This window comes from Hylaeus anthracinus, unplaced genomic scaffold, assembly GCF_026225885.1.
Source record: "Hylaeus anthracinus isolate JK02 unplaced genomic scaffold, UHH_iyHylAnth1.0_haploid 0, whole genome shotgun sequence".
In the NCBI taxonomy this organism is placed as follows: Eukaryota; Metazoa; Arthropoda; class Insecta; order Hymenoptera; family Colletidae; genus Hylaeus; species Hylaeus anthracinus.
Window position 1 is genome coordinate 803606 of NW_026533254.1, and position 17278 is coordinate 820883.

Here is a 17278-nt window from a genome sequence, read left to right on the forward strand (position 1 = left end):
TCTGCGGCTAATATTACAGTTACGCTTATTCTAGATATAGATCTATCACTCTACCAAATTTCATTGCAATCGGTGAATATCACTTCTGACCCTTCCCTTGTTAGACTTCGAGTCGCCAAAGGCCCGAAGTATCCAACACGTTAAAAATATTTAAATATCAATTAACCCTTTGCACTCGAGGCCTTTTTTTCTGATATCTACCAGCAACTCGAGATGTTTCTTAGCATTCTATTGCCATGAATTCTAAGCTATCGAGATTTTAGAATAAGGTCACCTTTACATCCCCGACAATCATTTTATCGACACATCGAGCTCCAAAGAAATGAAACTTAAAGAAACATTAGGTATTGTAGAATTCCTCCGTGGAACCTAATGGTAACTGACAGTCACCTCTCGAGTCCAAAGGGTTAACAAACTCCGTAAGTAGAATTGGCGAGAAATGGTCAGACATGAATGAGTTGTTTTGTATCCCAGACAATATTAACCCTTTGCACTCGAGGCTTTTTTTCTGGTATCTGCCAGCAACTCGAGATGTTTCTTAGGATTCTATTGCCATGAATTCTAAGCTATCGAGATTTTAGAATAAGGTCACCTTTACCTCGCCGTCAATTATTTTATTGACACTTCGAGCTCCAAAAAAATGAAACCTAAAGAAACATTAGGTATTGTAGATTTGCTGCGTGAAACCTAATGGTGACTGACAGTCACCTCTCGAGTTCAAAGGGTTAAGAAAAATTTCACAATATTCACACGGACCGAAAACGTTTAACTATCAAATGTCCGGTAGTCTTAACCGAAAATGGAGTTTCATTTTATTTTTGTTTAAGAATAAACTTGAACTTTAACCGAGAACTATGTGATTGCAGGTCACGCTCTCCATTTCCATTCTCATCAGTCTTCATGTGTTCTTCCTGTTGGTCGTCGAGATCATTCCGCCTACGTCGCTGGTCGTGCCGCTGCTTGGAAAGTACCTGATATTCGCCATGATACTCGTTTCGATAAGGTAAGTGATCGAGACATGTTCGAAGTAAGCCAAGCAGTCGGCAGTTAGTATCAATTTCGCAAATTGTCGCACTTCGTACCGATAACGAAGTTATCGGTTGTTATACTTACTCGATTCTATACTGTTGAAGTCTATTTATTTTTTTAAATATATTCAGTTCAAGTTTCATTACTGTTGAAATATTTACTAAACAGCAACATGTGTTTTTACTACAAAAATAAATGTACTGAGAATAAATGCACAACGTTATATCTGTCACTGCAGAATAACGAAAGAGAAAGTTTTCGTTTAGGTTATTGACCTACCCTCTCAAGTGCCTGAGAGGACACTTCCTGTAGTTTACTAAAGACTAAACAGATGTGGTAAAACTGCGCTGTATACAGCTAGAAACTCTTTCTATGGTTTTCTTTGAACGTATTTTATTATTCACTTATACCTCATTTCCAATAATTACGATATCTTTTGTAGTTCAAAAGTTAGGTAAAACAGGTCCGTCAAACTTGTTAGTCTGTTACGTTGAATGAGTATTTCAACGACTTCGGAAGTGGTTTCCACCCTTCAAAGTGAATCAGAGCAGGTATAAAAAGATACATGTCTAATATTTCTCGATACTCTGCAAACCTACAAAGTTTCAAAAGGATCGGGGCGGTCACTAACCCGACTCTCCTTGTGAGCATCAGCTCTCGAGCGCAAAGGGTTACTAGCAAAGCGACTTCCTCGCGTATGACGATCAAACCGCAAAACTCGACATGGTAGACGCACCAGGTGCGGTAAATTTCAATGTGAATGTTCTACTTTCTATGCGTCCGATGCTTTCGATGATAACGCGGAACGATCCGGCTTTGATTGGCTCATATAAACTTTTAACGAGATTCAACAATCGAAGCGACTATGGAAACGCGCTATGGTCTCTGTACGGGACTTTTATTTTTGTTACTTAGGAAGTCTAGCGTCACTTTACGTGAAATTTCGGAAAATTCTAGAGAAACGGGTAGAAATGGTAGAATTATCGATCTTATTATATTATTACTTCAACCTATTATCTCAGAAGAAAATGTTTATTCATAGAAGGGAAGAATATTCCGTATCACAAAAGACTGGCAACATAATTGCACAAAATCTGAAATGATGTTCCATTTAGTGTCCGATTTCGTGTGGAATGACCCTGATAGTATGAAAGAAAAAATCATCTGTCATTTCAATGTAGAAGGCTTCATCGCAATCGGTTAATTTCTTGCCGAGTTACATAAAAAAATTGGAATTTTGCAGTAAGAATTGTTATAAACTTTAAGACATTCAAAAATTTTTCCAAATGGAAACATCATGAAATCATCTGTCATTATACATATGTGGAAGGTTTAATCGCAATCGGTTAATTCCTTGCCGAGATACATGAATGAATAGGAATTTTGCAGTAACAATTGTTATAAACAATAAAAAAGTTTATAAATTTGTGCAAATATATCCATACGGCACCTTTCGTTGCAAATATATATTATATACGTAATAATATTGCATTTACATCACATTTTATTTCGTATGAAATGTAACGTGGATATATACATATATATACACAGAGCCTTAACTCCCCCCCCCTCGGGGGTCAAAAACTGAAATAATCCAAAAAAGTGTTTTTTTTTGCACCGATCTCGGTAAATACATCATTTCCAACTTTTTTCTCCGTGGAGGAACATCAGTTTTTTACATTGACGGTATTCAATATTGACGTCCCCATCAAAAACTACCCCAAATTTAAACAGTCAGTATTTCCGTGTAGACAGTATGCGTATTAATGGTATTCAATATTGCCGTCTCACCAAACAATACCCCAAATCTATTCAGACAGTAGATTTCGGGCCTGGTGCTATTATAAATATATATAGATATATATTTTGAATATGATAATAATTAGACTGCGGATGTTTATGGAAAATCATATTTTCACACATACAGAAAAAGAATTTAAACTTAAATGAAACCTTCTCTTCTAAACGGCATAACATCTATATTATTCTTGATATTTTACATATTTCTACATTTATGCACATTCCTATAGATTTCTCCGTATCTCCATTTGTCATAAATGCATAAACATCTGCAGTCTAATAAAGCAATTTAATTTAATTTTTTACGTATCAAGTAATTTCACGATGACCTTGAATGATCTTGTATTATACTACTCTGAAATAGTCACGAGTCCGTGCATTATTCAAAGATTTAAAAAATGTGGAGTTCCATTAAAAAAAAAAATTGATAACCTTACAATGCTCCTAAAAACAATGCAGCTTTACCGTGGAAAGTTTTTTCACAAAACTATAAATAACAGAGATATTTAAGGTGGAAGAAGTTATTGCCCCACCCTGTATACACTTTGTTACCGCATTTCGGCTGCAGGAGTAGCTGGCGAGTGCGGCAGTTAGCCCGATTCGGTATCACGACTTGGGAATCGTGCCATGCTTAAATTGGATTCTACTCTCGAAGGAGTAACGTGGGTACGCCGTCGGCAAACGGAAGTCTCTTGGCGCTTCCTCCGTCTTCCTCCGGGCGCGAGCGCGGCCGTCTGGAATTTCCAATTCTGTCTACTTCCACGGAAGGAAGTCGTCATATTTAGGACGGCCCTTGTATTAAATTTGGAACACACTGGGCTGTTGTGCACCTCGCACTAAAACGCGGTTTCCGGAATGCCGATCGATGAAATTACAAATCCAACGAAACTTGAACGTCCGATATGAAAATAAATGAATTACTTGCTAGGCAAGTAATCCCCCTTCCTTTCCTCCTTTCTCGCTCTCCCTCCACAGGAACAACCACCACAGTTATTATAAATATAAAAAGTTATGACTATACCAACAGCTTTGACACTTAAATTTAAGACTTTTCAGAAAATGAAGTTAATCGATTTATGCAATGAACTTTTCACCCTCCATTCGCTCTTCCCTTACAGAACAGTCACTGCAGTTTAAAGTCACGTGTACATGTATATAAATGTCTGTTTATATCTGCGACATTGTACTGTCGCGATATAAGTCGTATAAGGATGAAGAAATGTTCTGTTACTATGCCCATCATCAGTATGCCAATATCTTTTTGATTAGAACATTTTTGATTTCTTCAAATTTTTTTCGAACGGCAGATTATTAACATTTCTAAGTCAACATATTGTTTCTGTCTGTAATGAAGCATTAAAACACGTACATTATATTAAAGTACTATTTCTTTACAGACAGTTATCTTCAAAAAACTGAGTGTGTAAACACTTTTTTGATCCACTGTATCTATCAAGGTTATTAGTGATCACTAGACTGCGGATCTTTATGCAGTTATAAGAAATTTGTATGTACAAGAATCTACAAAATGCGAACAATATACAAGATTATAAAAAAGATTGAAAGTAAAGTTCATGTTATAATATTTGCAGAATAAAAGAAATTCCTATTTAGGTCCAATTTTTGTAGGAACGTTCGCGAAGATTTTTTTTTTATATGGATTTATTTTACGCCCCATCTACTGCATGGTAATTAGCGACGAATTTGATTGGGTTTCTGGTGGTTCTATATACTACTGTAGAGTTTGGTATCCTTGAGGTAGTTGATGGTATCTTACATATGTTCCTGGGATGTTAAAGCTGTTTCTGGATTGAGATTATACTTTCTTCTTTGTTGATCGAACTTGCTACATTCGTATAGAAGGTGGTCAGTTGTGATTTCCTTATTGCACGAGTCGCAGTGGGGAGGGTACGTTTTCTTTAATACGTATTCATGTGTGATTTTTTAATGTCCAGTTCTGAATCTAGTCATTATTATTTTTTCTTTCCTGGTCATGGAGTGTTGGGATACTGCTTGGTAAAAGTCGTGCGTTATATTGTGAGTTTTTGTTCTTTTGTTGTTCCATATTTTATTCCATTCTTCTGTCGATGAGTGTTGTATTCTTGTAATCAAGTCTTGGTATGGAATTTCTATTTCATTATTTGGAGTCATGATTGTCGCTTCTCTTGCAATGAGGTCTGCTTTTTTGTTGCCAGTGATGCCTTGGTGGGAAGATACACAAGTAATTGTTATGTTTTTGTTTTTGTTTGTAAGTTTGGTGCACGTTTCCTGGATTTTTCGGATAATTTCGGAGTTATTTTTTTCGTTTACGTTCACTAAACTTTTATTACACTTATGGAGTCGGAATATATAACGTGGTTTTGTAAGGGATATGTGTAGATATAAGATTGACAGCTTCCAGTATTCCGTAGGCTTCAGCGGTAAAGATAGTGGTAGATTTAGGTAGGCTTTGTTTTATTTCGGTGATTTCAGCGATGACAGCATGTCCCACTCTATTCTCTGTTTTTGCATCAGTATACATTTTATTGTGGTTCGTGAAGTTATAATCCAGTTCTAGGAATTTAGATTTGTGTTCTATTGAACTTTTTTGATTTTTTGGAATATCTGCCAACTCTGTATTGGTTTTTGAAGGTTTTATGGTCCAGGGAGCTATATTTTCATGTTTGCGTTCCATAATTGGTGCGCAAAGATTTTATTTTGCATAAAGATCCGCTGTCTAGCGATCACATTTTGCCACGGATTAATATCCATTCATATGTAATTACTAAACCGCGGATTTTATGCATCCCTGACGTACAATAGTATATTCAACATACATAAAATATACATGGTGTATGTTGAATATATTCTATAATTAATACACTAGCCGTCAAAAAAAACGGGACACTATTTTAAAAAGTAATAACTCCGAGAGTTTTCAACCGATCTTCGGGAAACTTCGTGAGGTTTAGTTTTGAAGTGTCCTCTGGGTGTGTGCAAAGTTGCATTGACGAGGGTTGATGATAAAGGGTTAATTCAGCCTCCGTAAAGGGGTAATGCAGAAAAACGGCACTTCAGAAGGGTCCAGGGGCGACGGAAGGTGGTGAAAAAATCAGAAAAACCTTTGAGGCGACTCTGTTTGATGCTCCCCACAAAATGCACAAAATGCATTTGGGCTCAATGCATTCTCTGGACTCTTCTGATCCAGAAAATGCCATCACTTATACTGTGCACCCCATAGGCACCCCTTGGGGGGGGGGGGGACAGCTCGCAAATTTTCAACCCCCTTCGTAAGGGAGCACTTCCACACATCGGAGGGCGATGAAATTCACCATGATTGTTCCCGATACGTTAAGGATGAATGCCGAAATGGTCCCGTTTCCCATGTCCAACAGTCCAGGGGATCGGTGCGTCACAGTTTTCATGTCTTTTTCCCGCGTGAATGGCAATAAAATTCGAAAATGTCAATTTTTGTAGAAACTCGCTTCCAACTTCAGGCCCATCTGCAGGGTGAACGTGTAACCCCACGTTAACACCGTTCGCGAATTCGGACGCGCGAATGCTTTATTAACAGATCCCCAAAAAATCAGATTTTTTAAATCACGCTTTTGTTGTCAAATCGGCGCAGGTTTGAAAGAGTAGTAAATGGGCCGGACGGAAACGGCATTCAAAAGTGGTGCGAGACCTTGCGCCCGTACGGGTCAGCCCACGTTAAATTGGAGTCCGGTCTGGTCCGACCACGTACGAGTGCAGGCCCTCGCTTCGCTTCTGAATGCCGGCCCACTTACTACTCTTTCAAAGCTGCCCCGATTTGACAACGAAAGCGTGATTGAAAAAATCTGAATTTTTGGGGACCTGTTAATAAAGCATTCGCGCGTCCGAATCCGTGAACGGTGTTGAAGTGGGGTTACTCGTTCACCCTGCAGATGGGCCTGAAGTTGGAAGCGAGTTTTTACAAAAATTGACATTTTTGAATTTTATTGCCATTCACGCGGGAAAAAGACATGAAAACTGTGTCGCACCGATGTCCTGGACTGTTGGACATGGGATCCACGCAACGAAACAACGTTCCAACCCTTACAATTGGGGGTGGACCACCCCTACCGCTGCCCCCCTCCCTTCAGCTCTGGGAGCAGTTTTCGAAACGGGACCTTTTCGGCATTCATCCTTAACGTATCGGGAACAATCATGGTGAATTTCATCGCCCTCCGATGTGTGGAAGTGCTCCCTTACGAAGGGGCTTGAAAATTTGCGAGCTGCCCCCCCCCCCCAAGGGGTGCCTATGGGGTGCACAGTATGAGTGATGGCATTTTCTGGATCAGAAGAGTCCAGAGAATGCATTAAGCCCAAAAATCGAGACCGTCGTCCAAAAATTGTGGATTTTAGAAGGGGTGGGAGGTTGTGAGGGGTGGGTTTGTCCAACAGCAATTTCAAGGGGTGCATTTTGTGGGGGGCATCAAACAGAGTCGCCTCAAAGAGTTTTTCTGATTTTCTCACCACCTTCCGTCGCCCCTGGACCCTTCTGAAGTGCCGTTTTTCTGCATTACCCCTTTACGGAGGCTGAATTAACCCTTTATCATCAACCCTCGTCAATGCAACTTTGCACACACCCAGAGGACACTTCAAAACTAAACCTCACGAAATTTCCCGAAGATCGGTTGAAGACTCTCGGAGTTATTACGTTTTAAAATAGTGTCCCGTTTTTTTTGACGGCTAGTGTATAATAGTATTGTTATTTCATCCTGCATAAGTGGAGATTCCTTTTTGTTATGTTTAGCATTTGTTTATTATATTAGTTGTGACGTGGATTCTCAAGGACGACTCGTTCCTCCTCGTCATTGATGGTTTCTTGGGCGCCAGGTGCAATTGCACCACCTCAACTCGCTCTCGATGTTTGGTAGAGAGGAGTGGGTTCCTCGGTGAAATAAAGCGCTGAACACGATTCCCTAGGATCTAGTTATTTATTTCCCAGCTCTCGCTGGAGTCTAAATATACACTATACACCACTTAAATCTAGAACAAAACTTACAACTACAAACAATCAAACGGCACCGCGTCGCGTCGACGTTATCGTGGCGAAGAAACGAAGGCACGAGAACGGATACTCTCCGTGCGCTTGGTTTTCGGTAGGATGCAAGTGCACGAGATCGGATACTCTCCGTGCGCTTGTATCGGAAGGAAACAGACTTCGTGCGAGGTACTCGACTTCGTCGTCTGTGCGGCTCGACACCGCGGGGATTTCTGATTTCGATGTGCAACGAGCCACCTTATATACTCATTTCGGCCGCTTTGCCGAAATGGTATGTGTTTGTCGGTGTGTCGAAATTGCCGTTAAGTATTGTTTATCGACTCTGTCTGGCATCAGCAGTCAGTGTTTCCGTTCGCGACTGTTGTTTGTTTTTGTCACCGACGGTTACGCAGCATGGGCACGCGGTGCCCACGGTCGGCGATTCGGTAAACGTTCGATGTATTTTTGTATCTCGCCGCGTTTCCTAATCTACCGTCTTAATTCTAATTAATCTTATTCTATGTAGCGAAGCGATTCTCCGTCTTGTAACAGATAGCGCCGGTTTTCTGTTACATAGTTTATATCATAAATGCATATAATCCGCAATCTAGTAATTATATTTGGTGGTAAAGCCTAGGTCTTTAACCCTTGACTGCGAAGGACGTATACGGACGGCCTCGATAATTGGGCTGAGAGAAATGTTTATGTTCGTTAAATAAATTTTAAAAAAATGTCAGCTTATAGGAAATGATGAGACGAAACTTTTCTACCTATACAGTTTATGTATAGGACGCTTAGTTTCGAAAATAAAAATTGAAAAGTTAGAAGTTCGTTGCAAAAATTGAATTTCAAGAAAAAGGTCTTCTAAGTTTTCAATTTTTAGCTTTGAAACTAAGTGTCGTATGAATAAACTGTAAATATAAAAAAGTTTCATCTTATCATCCTCTGTAAGATGATATTTTTTAATATTTCGACAAATAAGTAATTTGAAACTAACGATGTCTTCATTTTCAGCATTCCAAATATAATCAAATTCAGAGAAAAGTCCTCTATGTTTTGAATTTTTATTTTGGGAACTAAAGGTCCTATGAATAAACTGTAAATATAAGAAAGTTCCGTTTTATCATTTCCTATAAGCTCATATTTTTTTAAAATTCATACCTCTACGCCTCTTAGAATTTCTAGCGAAAATCGTCCTGCGGTCAAAGGGCTAAGGAAGTTTAGAATTTTCTTGCCTGAATTTTTTTCTGCAGCACTAATTAATTACTTTCACAATAGAAATCTAAGACAAGCACTTGTCACTTGCTCTACGTAAAACAAATCTAAGATAAACACTTGTCGGTTCTGTTATACAATAGAAAGCTAAACAAGCACTGCACGCGACACCAAAATTCCCACCGCATCGCGGTATTGTCTAAACCAAAACCTCCCCACTCAATATATGTATAAAAGACCACGCTGCCAAATATATTCAAATACGTCAAAAACAAGAACATCGTCTGTTATTATTACACCGCGGATTTTTATAAATTTATTGAATGTCCAAGAAACTACAAAATGCGTACACTATGCAATAATATAATAAAATATTGAAAGTAAAATTCATACTGTATAATATTTGCAGAGTAAAATAAATATTTGGTTTAATGTTTTCAGGTAACTTTGTAAAGATTTTCTTTTGCACGAAGATTCACAGTCTAATAATAATAGTAATAATAATAGTCTGCTGAATAATAGTGAACGTTCCTCACAGACTAAAATGTTGTTTCTATTCAATTCGAAATGATGTAATCTAATGTTTGTGGTGGGATTCATTTGCGTGATCACTTCGGAATTGATCAATGCTCTATAAATTAATTTTTTCTCCCTCTCTTTCAGAATGAATTTATTTATTCTGAAAGTGAAAATCTTTGTCAACGTGTTAAATTATACCATACATGTATGGACTTATTTGTAACTTCGTAGCAAATTTGTAGGTGGCAAGGTGATTTCAAGGTTATGGTATCTCATAATCTTGAAGTGACATTATAGATTGAGGTATTTACGATGAAGTGATAACAAATTTAAAGTGTATGTAATTTCAACTAAATAAAAAGATTTTTATAAATTTATTGAATGTGCAAGAAACTACAAAATCCGTACGTTATGCAATAATGTAATAAAATATTGAAAGTTAAATTCATACTATATAATATTTGCAGAGTAAAATAAATATTTGGATTTAATGTTTGCAGGTACCTTTGTAAAGATTTTATTTTGCACAAAGATCCACAGTCCAGTTATTATGTTTTTGTAAATTGCAACGTGGCTGGTTTCGTTTCATCCATGTTTTGTTAAGATTTTGCAATTATCGGTAAGAATAAAAATCAACCGTGACGTGGCTTGTTTTTACAAATTTTGGTCGTTGAACTCCCTTGAAATTGGAACAGGACACGGCTGGTTTATTTAAATTTTAGACCAAGACCCCGAGTGAGACAATGTAACTGCTATTTCTAGGTTTGAAAAGTTCCGCTCTCGGTGTAGGCATGATTAAGACTTCTGGTTTGACTTTAAGAGTTGGTTCGCGGAGGTGGAGTAAAGTTTCTCCGATAGTGGTTCTCCCTAGTGGATATCATTTCTACAGGAAAATGTTGATAATATTTCGACTGGTTCGCGGTGTGCAAATGAATTCGCTATTGTGGAAATGCAGACGTTAGGGGGAACTCGAAACGTTATCAAAGTTTTGTTATCGGCATAAACGACTGCAAGATTGTAAGAAACGCGTTGAAAAATGAAAGTTGCGACAGTGCTATACCAGCCTGAAAATTCTACGTTTTTGTAGTGTATCGATTATCTATTCGCTGCATATGTTCATAAAATATACAGGGTGAGGCATTTAAAACAAGCCACCTGAATAAATCGCGTACTTTTAGCGATAGAAAAAGAAGTGTCAAACAAGAGTTATTTGATTTCGAGAGCCACGTAACGTGGTGCCAATAACTTTTTTATCGATGGATGCGTAGAGGAAATATGAGGATCGACTCTGTTTTTTTAAACAGAACGATATAGTTTCTGATATGCGTTCTAATAGAGCAATATCAAGACGAATACAACGACCTATAGTTGAAGGTCATTGACTGACTGTAATGGAAAATAAATTGTTTGAAGGTACTCTTCAAATATTTCAATTATTGTTATATAACATTTATATACTAAACTGTTTTTATAATAAATATTTGTTTAAAAGAAATTGTCAGTCAAATAAAAATACATATGTACATCGTGGTTAATAATTTTAATAATTGTACGATACAATAGCGTACTATATGCAATACAATAACACAAAACAGTTATAGAATGAAGATTTTCAATATCGATCAGGACTTTCAAAGAAAGTATAGATGTAAAGGTGATCGAGATCTTGTTTTTTAACGATCAAAAACATATGTATGTGCTTTTCTTTCTTACATTCTATTATATAATTGTTTCGATCCTTGCTTACACTTGTTACGTCGTAAGGAATATAGGATGGATTGATACGAGAGTATCAATTTCAAATGCAAATTATCGATAGTATCAAAGCACGTCCCAGCCCCTATTACTACCTCTGCTCATAAATAAGTCATGTTCGCGATGTAATATTCTCCTCGAACCGCTTCTACTTTTCTCCGAAACATTTGAAGGCTAGACATAAAAAGGGCTGTCTGTCTCAAAGATGAACTTTATAAGAAAACAACTTTACGGTTATCGAAGTGTTATTTACTGAAAGAATACGTATTAGAATTTGCTTTTCGTAATACGCTACATTATACGAATATACTGCCTCTTGAAAGTATGTGAACACTTCCTTAATTGGAATAAATTATGAATCTATCAATGAAAATCACTTATGTTTCTATATTTAGTTTGTGTTGCATTAGAGAATATATTTTATTTAATGTCTCATCCGTAATTTTATTAATGTATCTATCCTGTACTCTTAAAATTTCTGTTAGTAATCTTCCCTAGTAGAACAAAAACATTGATTAAATATTTGTTTCAAATATTAAAGAAACATTTTTTTAGCCACACTTTGAAGATGAAAAAAATATTTCTGTGAATATTGTATACATATACACTTAATATAAAACAAATATTAAAGTACCATGAATTAAATGTAGTTGGAATGTACAAGAAATATTTAAAACACATTCAAAGAATATAGAAGCAAGATGTAAGAGATGTGCGTTCGATATTCCATACATATTTGGAAATATAAACTAAAATATTCATGCAATGTAAAAGAAACGTTTAAAAGATACTCGAATAATGTGAAATTTATGTTTACATCTTGACAATCTTGAATCAATTGATACATAAGCGATTAATCTAGCTAACTAGTTATTTCTTCGTTGTGTCCGAAGTAATATTACTTCCTCTACTTTTTAATGTCTCATCGCAAATGTTTTCCAAATGTTCTTTCTAAATGATCTCACAGTTCCTTAACAGAGACTTAACATACCACTCAAAACTTTAATTTTAATATTACCAAATCTTACCAAATAAACATCAGAAACAGAATATGGTGACAAACAATTTTCTAGCAATAATTCACGGTGTAACTATTCATTGAACGTCGGAAGCGTCGGGGGTGTAGATTCTTTCACAATACGCTTACGTTAATACGTTAAAATCTTATAATTTAACAAGCAAAAATTTCATATCACGAGACGCGATTCGTCTTCAACTTTCATTTTTCGAAATCACTGATAATTTCAGCGATACTCGCGTAAGAAAAGGAAACAGTACACATACATCAAAGCTGAGTTAGTCTTTTTTATAATTTCTGATTACTTTTTTCCCGTTTATTTCAATTCTCTTTACCCATTCGTTTAATTTAATAATGCCTCGCTTAAATTGTCAGCGTCACGATTGCCGTGAGTTTGCAATGAAACGCAACACCGCAGCTTATTTACGCAATTAGTGCGTGTAATGCGACACGTCGTGAAATTAAATACGGATACGCATTAGGAAACGAGCGTTATCATTTAAATTCTGTGAATTTCCGGTTTAATTTCACCATTCGCGCGTTGAACGTTACAATTTAATGTTCGCTTCTACGACTATGGTCCTTAGAGGCTCGTGAACACGGTAGCAACGAAATAAATACATACACGGAGATATTCACGTATTTAGTTGAAATAATTCTTACGTTACTTCGATAGCTTGGGAAATGTACTTCGATCGAATTCTAGAATTGAATCGAATATCATTTTCTTACATTGCATTGTACGTGAACAACTAGAACTATCAGATTTTTTTATACGACTTACAGCTTCATTCTTTGGAGATCATTTAAGGTTTTGTTAATGTTAATGATATTAAAATTGTTGGGTTGTTAAAGATACATTAGCAATGGTCTCAGCAAAATTATATAACACTCTAATTGAAAAATGCATTTGAAATAAGAAAATTAGAGGGAATATATGACGAGATACAAGAAAGTAGCATGTGGGTCATATACTTACGAATATTGCGTACAGTATACATTCTACTGTTAGTCGTATCATATGAGATGGATGTAAATTAATTTCCAGTGCAACTTATTAAAGGCATATGTACATAAATATGCCTTTATATGTATATTTAGGGCACACAAAGTAAGTTTAAATTAACTTACAGTCTACACAAGTTATGAATAACTATATATCTATTTTCATGTTCATTTTGTGGACACATACTTACGAACAATACGTTTTCGATAACATAGTACTATTTTTAAGAGCCAAAAGATGAAATTTTCACTCTTGTGACATTAAATGAGGTTGCCATTACATTTTTAAAACATATAGTCCCTATTGAAAATCCCTTTATTATGCTGGTATGATGTGAAAAAGTCCAAACATCCTTTGTAATAGTAGTACAACTCATTTATGTACAGCAATCATTAATACATTCGTCTTTTTTTTTGGTAAAATTATAGGTGTGGTAGTGTACTGAAATTAATGACCGATAGTGTACCATCAACATGACCTTTGATAATGTTCGTAAGTGTTGGTCCACAGCAATGTCGTAAAATTGAGACAGAATGTATATTACGACCATATTAAATTAATTATACATATAAATGAAACAAACAGGAATAGTAGTATGTATTCTAAACTTAGAAAACATATTATAAAATTATTGACAAGCATTGTTGACACCATACAATCCATATAATGAAAGTAATGAATGGATATGTTCATGGATATAACGTATATTACAGCCATGTTATAGTAATTATATAAATGAAACAAACAGGAATAGTAGTATACAGGGTGGTCCACGCAATTTTTTCAAGTCATAACTCCGTTATTATTGCATCTTCTTCAATAAAGATATTTTTTGAAAATATCTCGAGAACTAATAATTTTTTTGCCATGGTACCCTAATCATTTTTTACGTAGAACGAACAGAAGAAACGATTTGTGATAAAAGAAATATGAATTTCTATTTAAAGAAATGATGCAATTGTTAATTGCATATGCACTGCATCTAAAAAAAATTTGAAGGCCTACAGATGTAGTGCTCTTCGAATCATTTATCTTTCTCCTGTGGCATTTTTTCGTAAATGCAATAAGAACGGAGTTATGACTTGAAACAATTACGTGGACGACCATGTACACTCCAAACTTAGAAGACATATTATAAAATTAATCACAGGCATTGCTGATACCGCATTAACCCTATATTGAAAATAATGAATTGTATGCTCGTATATACGTATACGCCAGCCACGGTGTGCATTCGAATTCTGTGGTCCATCGATTAAAGCCCAAGCAGAACAAGGAAAATCCGACGACGCATTTGGTGTGAGGTGTAATTAATAAAACGTAAAATTGCTCCCTGGTGGTGAATGTATCAGGCAGGGTGGGTGCGCGAAACCGTGTCCCCTATTTTATTCGGAACGTCAACGCGAAAAATTCACGCGGACCTCCACGCCGACTACGCGTCCGTCCAATTGAAGCTCGGTGTTCCGACGGCAATGTAAAAATTCCAGTTAGATACACACTCTCGTTCGATATACGGGTCAGCCGGTCGTCGACATTCCGGAACATTAATTTCAGAAGTGTTTCTATTCACACCCCTGTATGAGTTCATTGGCCCGTAAGGGCTTTTTTCAAAGGGCGCTGGCTGCTTCGTACGAGGTGGAAAACCTCTTTGAAACTGGCACCGGGCCTGCGTTTAATATTAATAGCAGCATTTGCGGCTCCGTATGAACGACATTTAACTAACGAGGACGCCTCGATTCGGTCACCGTACTCGTTTACGTTTTTCGTCTTGGCTTTTTTACTTTTTTCTTTTTTTTCACCTTTTTCTCTGGCCGCGCAGTCTACGATGTCGGCAGCACGTGTCAGCCAACTTTCGAGACTCCGCGAATCACGCTCTCCGTTCTCGTTTACCGAGTATATCGCCAAATATAACGCCGCGCGTCGTATAATTCAGCTCCGTGTATCTCTTCGCCTCGTCATTTATTTTTATCTGATCGAATCGTCGCGAGTTCGCGCTGTAAGCACGGACAATGCTCGCGAATTTTTTCTTACCGCGGCAGACACGGCTTCCGTCTCGTTTCTATTGTCTCGGAATACAGTCGAGCGGGAAACGTGGATGCGGAAGATCGATCGACCGGACCATTGTTTCTGCTTCGGTGTCGGTATCAATTCCGGGGAACGTTAATTATAACGGCATTAGAAGGCTTTTCAAAGAAGAGAAAACGATTTCCAGAGGGTAGGAAATTGCAGCGAAAGCAGCCGAAGAAGGAACAAATAGAAAAGGGCTGTTTCCGTATTCCGGTTTCCGGGGGTACGGAGTCATGGGATCGTGGGACCAGGGATGAAAGAACGCCGGGAACATTTCGTTTCTTCGACGTAGACACGCCGCGGCGACTGCAAAGCGACGATCTCGAATTGTAAAAGCGGTAAAACAAGACATTAGCTTTATGGAGTGGAATGAAAAGGAGGAGGACGGACGGGCAGCCGCGAATCTGGACCTTCTCCAAACCTACAGGAATCCTCCGGCTCGCGTTCGTGTTCGTTGTTGTTAAATCCACTCGTTCAAAAACCAAGATTTCAAAGTCGAGAATAAACTGCCGTAAACTGGAACGCAACGATTTCCCTGGCCTCTGTGTTCAGACGTTCGTTATCTAGGCTCTAGGACTTTCAGAAAAGCATAAAAGTTATTTGAAGAAATGCAACCGAGGTTTCGAGTGAAAGATCTTTACATGTAATCGTTAATTATTCTTATTTATTTGAAGTGAATTCAACGGAGAAACGTACATAATATTTCTTACATAATTAAACACTTATAAATTTACCCCAAATTTAAACAGTCAGTATTTCCGTGTAGACAGTATGTACATTAACGGTATTAGATATTGCCGCCCCACCAAATACTACCCCAACCCTATTCAGACAGTAGATTTCGGGCCTGGTGCTATTATAAATATATACAGATATATATTTTGAATATGATAATAATTAGACTGCGGATGTTTATGGAAAATCATATTTTCACACATACAGAAAAAGAATTTAAACTTAAATGAAACCTTCTCTTCTAAACGGCATAACATCTATATTATTCTTGATATTTTACATATTTCTACATTTATGCACATTCCTATAGATTTCTCCGTATCTCTATTTGTCATAAATGCATAAACATCCGCAATCTAATAATAAGAATATCATTATAAATTTATAATATATACAGTAACACACCATCTTCGATTACATATTAACAACAATCAGGGTTTAGAATAAGTAATCATTGAAGATATTAATCGTGAGAAATTTTTCTATATTTTTATATCTATTAAATAGACCACTCTGAAATTAATATTTCCACATAATTAAGTTTTCTTTAGTTCGAGTAGTTTTTTTATTCCTAATTCGTTTCTATATATTATGTGTAGACTGCGGATCTTTATGCAAATGCATATTTTTATAGAAAATAGGTAGACGAATGGGACCTCGACAGGAATTTATGTCATGATTAGATGATTCCGAAAATATATTTTTTATTTTGCATATTTTGCATATAGCATATGTTGCATATATTTTGCATATTTTGCATATTTTGCATATTGTGCATATTTTTTGCATAAATGCATATCCGATTGTTTACTGGTCCGACAGAATAAATAAGATAGATGTATCTAAAAGATTGATCAGCTACGATCGACAACGTGTTCTAATTTCGATTTGGTAAGTACTGTATTAACATACAGTGAGAGACAAAAGAAAGTCGATGATATGATGTGTAAACAGACGGGGTCACGCCGCAGTTTATCTCCATTTTCCAAGTTAATTAGTAAAATTTAACATTTATTCAGAGCCATTTCCGAATGTTACCTGAGGCCATAAAGAAATTGGTAACAATAGGATTAAAAATTATACCCGGTGATTATGGAGAAAAAGTTATAGATAAAATGGAATCAGTATTAAAACGAAACGTACAGTT

The 17278-nt window shown here is 36.7% G+C and overlaps 1 protein-coding gene across 5 annotated transcripts in view; it reads left to right on the forward strand.

Annotated features, from left to right (window-relative positions):
• The window catches only part of LOC128891076 (acetylcholine receptor subunit alpha-like), a 271049-nt gene that overhangs the window by 230518 nt on the left and 23253 nt on the right, over positions 1 to 17278 (forward strand). For all 5 annotated transcript variants that reach the window (XM_054150303.1, XM_054150644.1, XM_054150382.1 and 2 more), the window contains exon 8: positions 867 to 1003. In XM_054150303.1, the coding sequence (XP_054006278.1) occupies positions 867 to 1003 (137 nt within the window). The remainder of the gene's footprint in view (positions 1 to 866; positions 1004 to 17278) is intronic.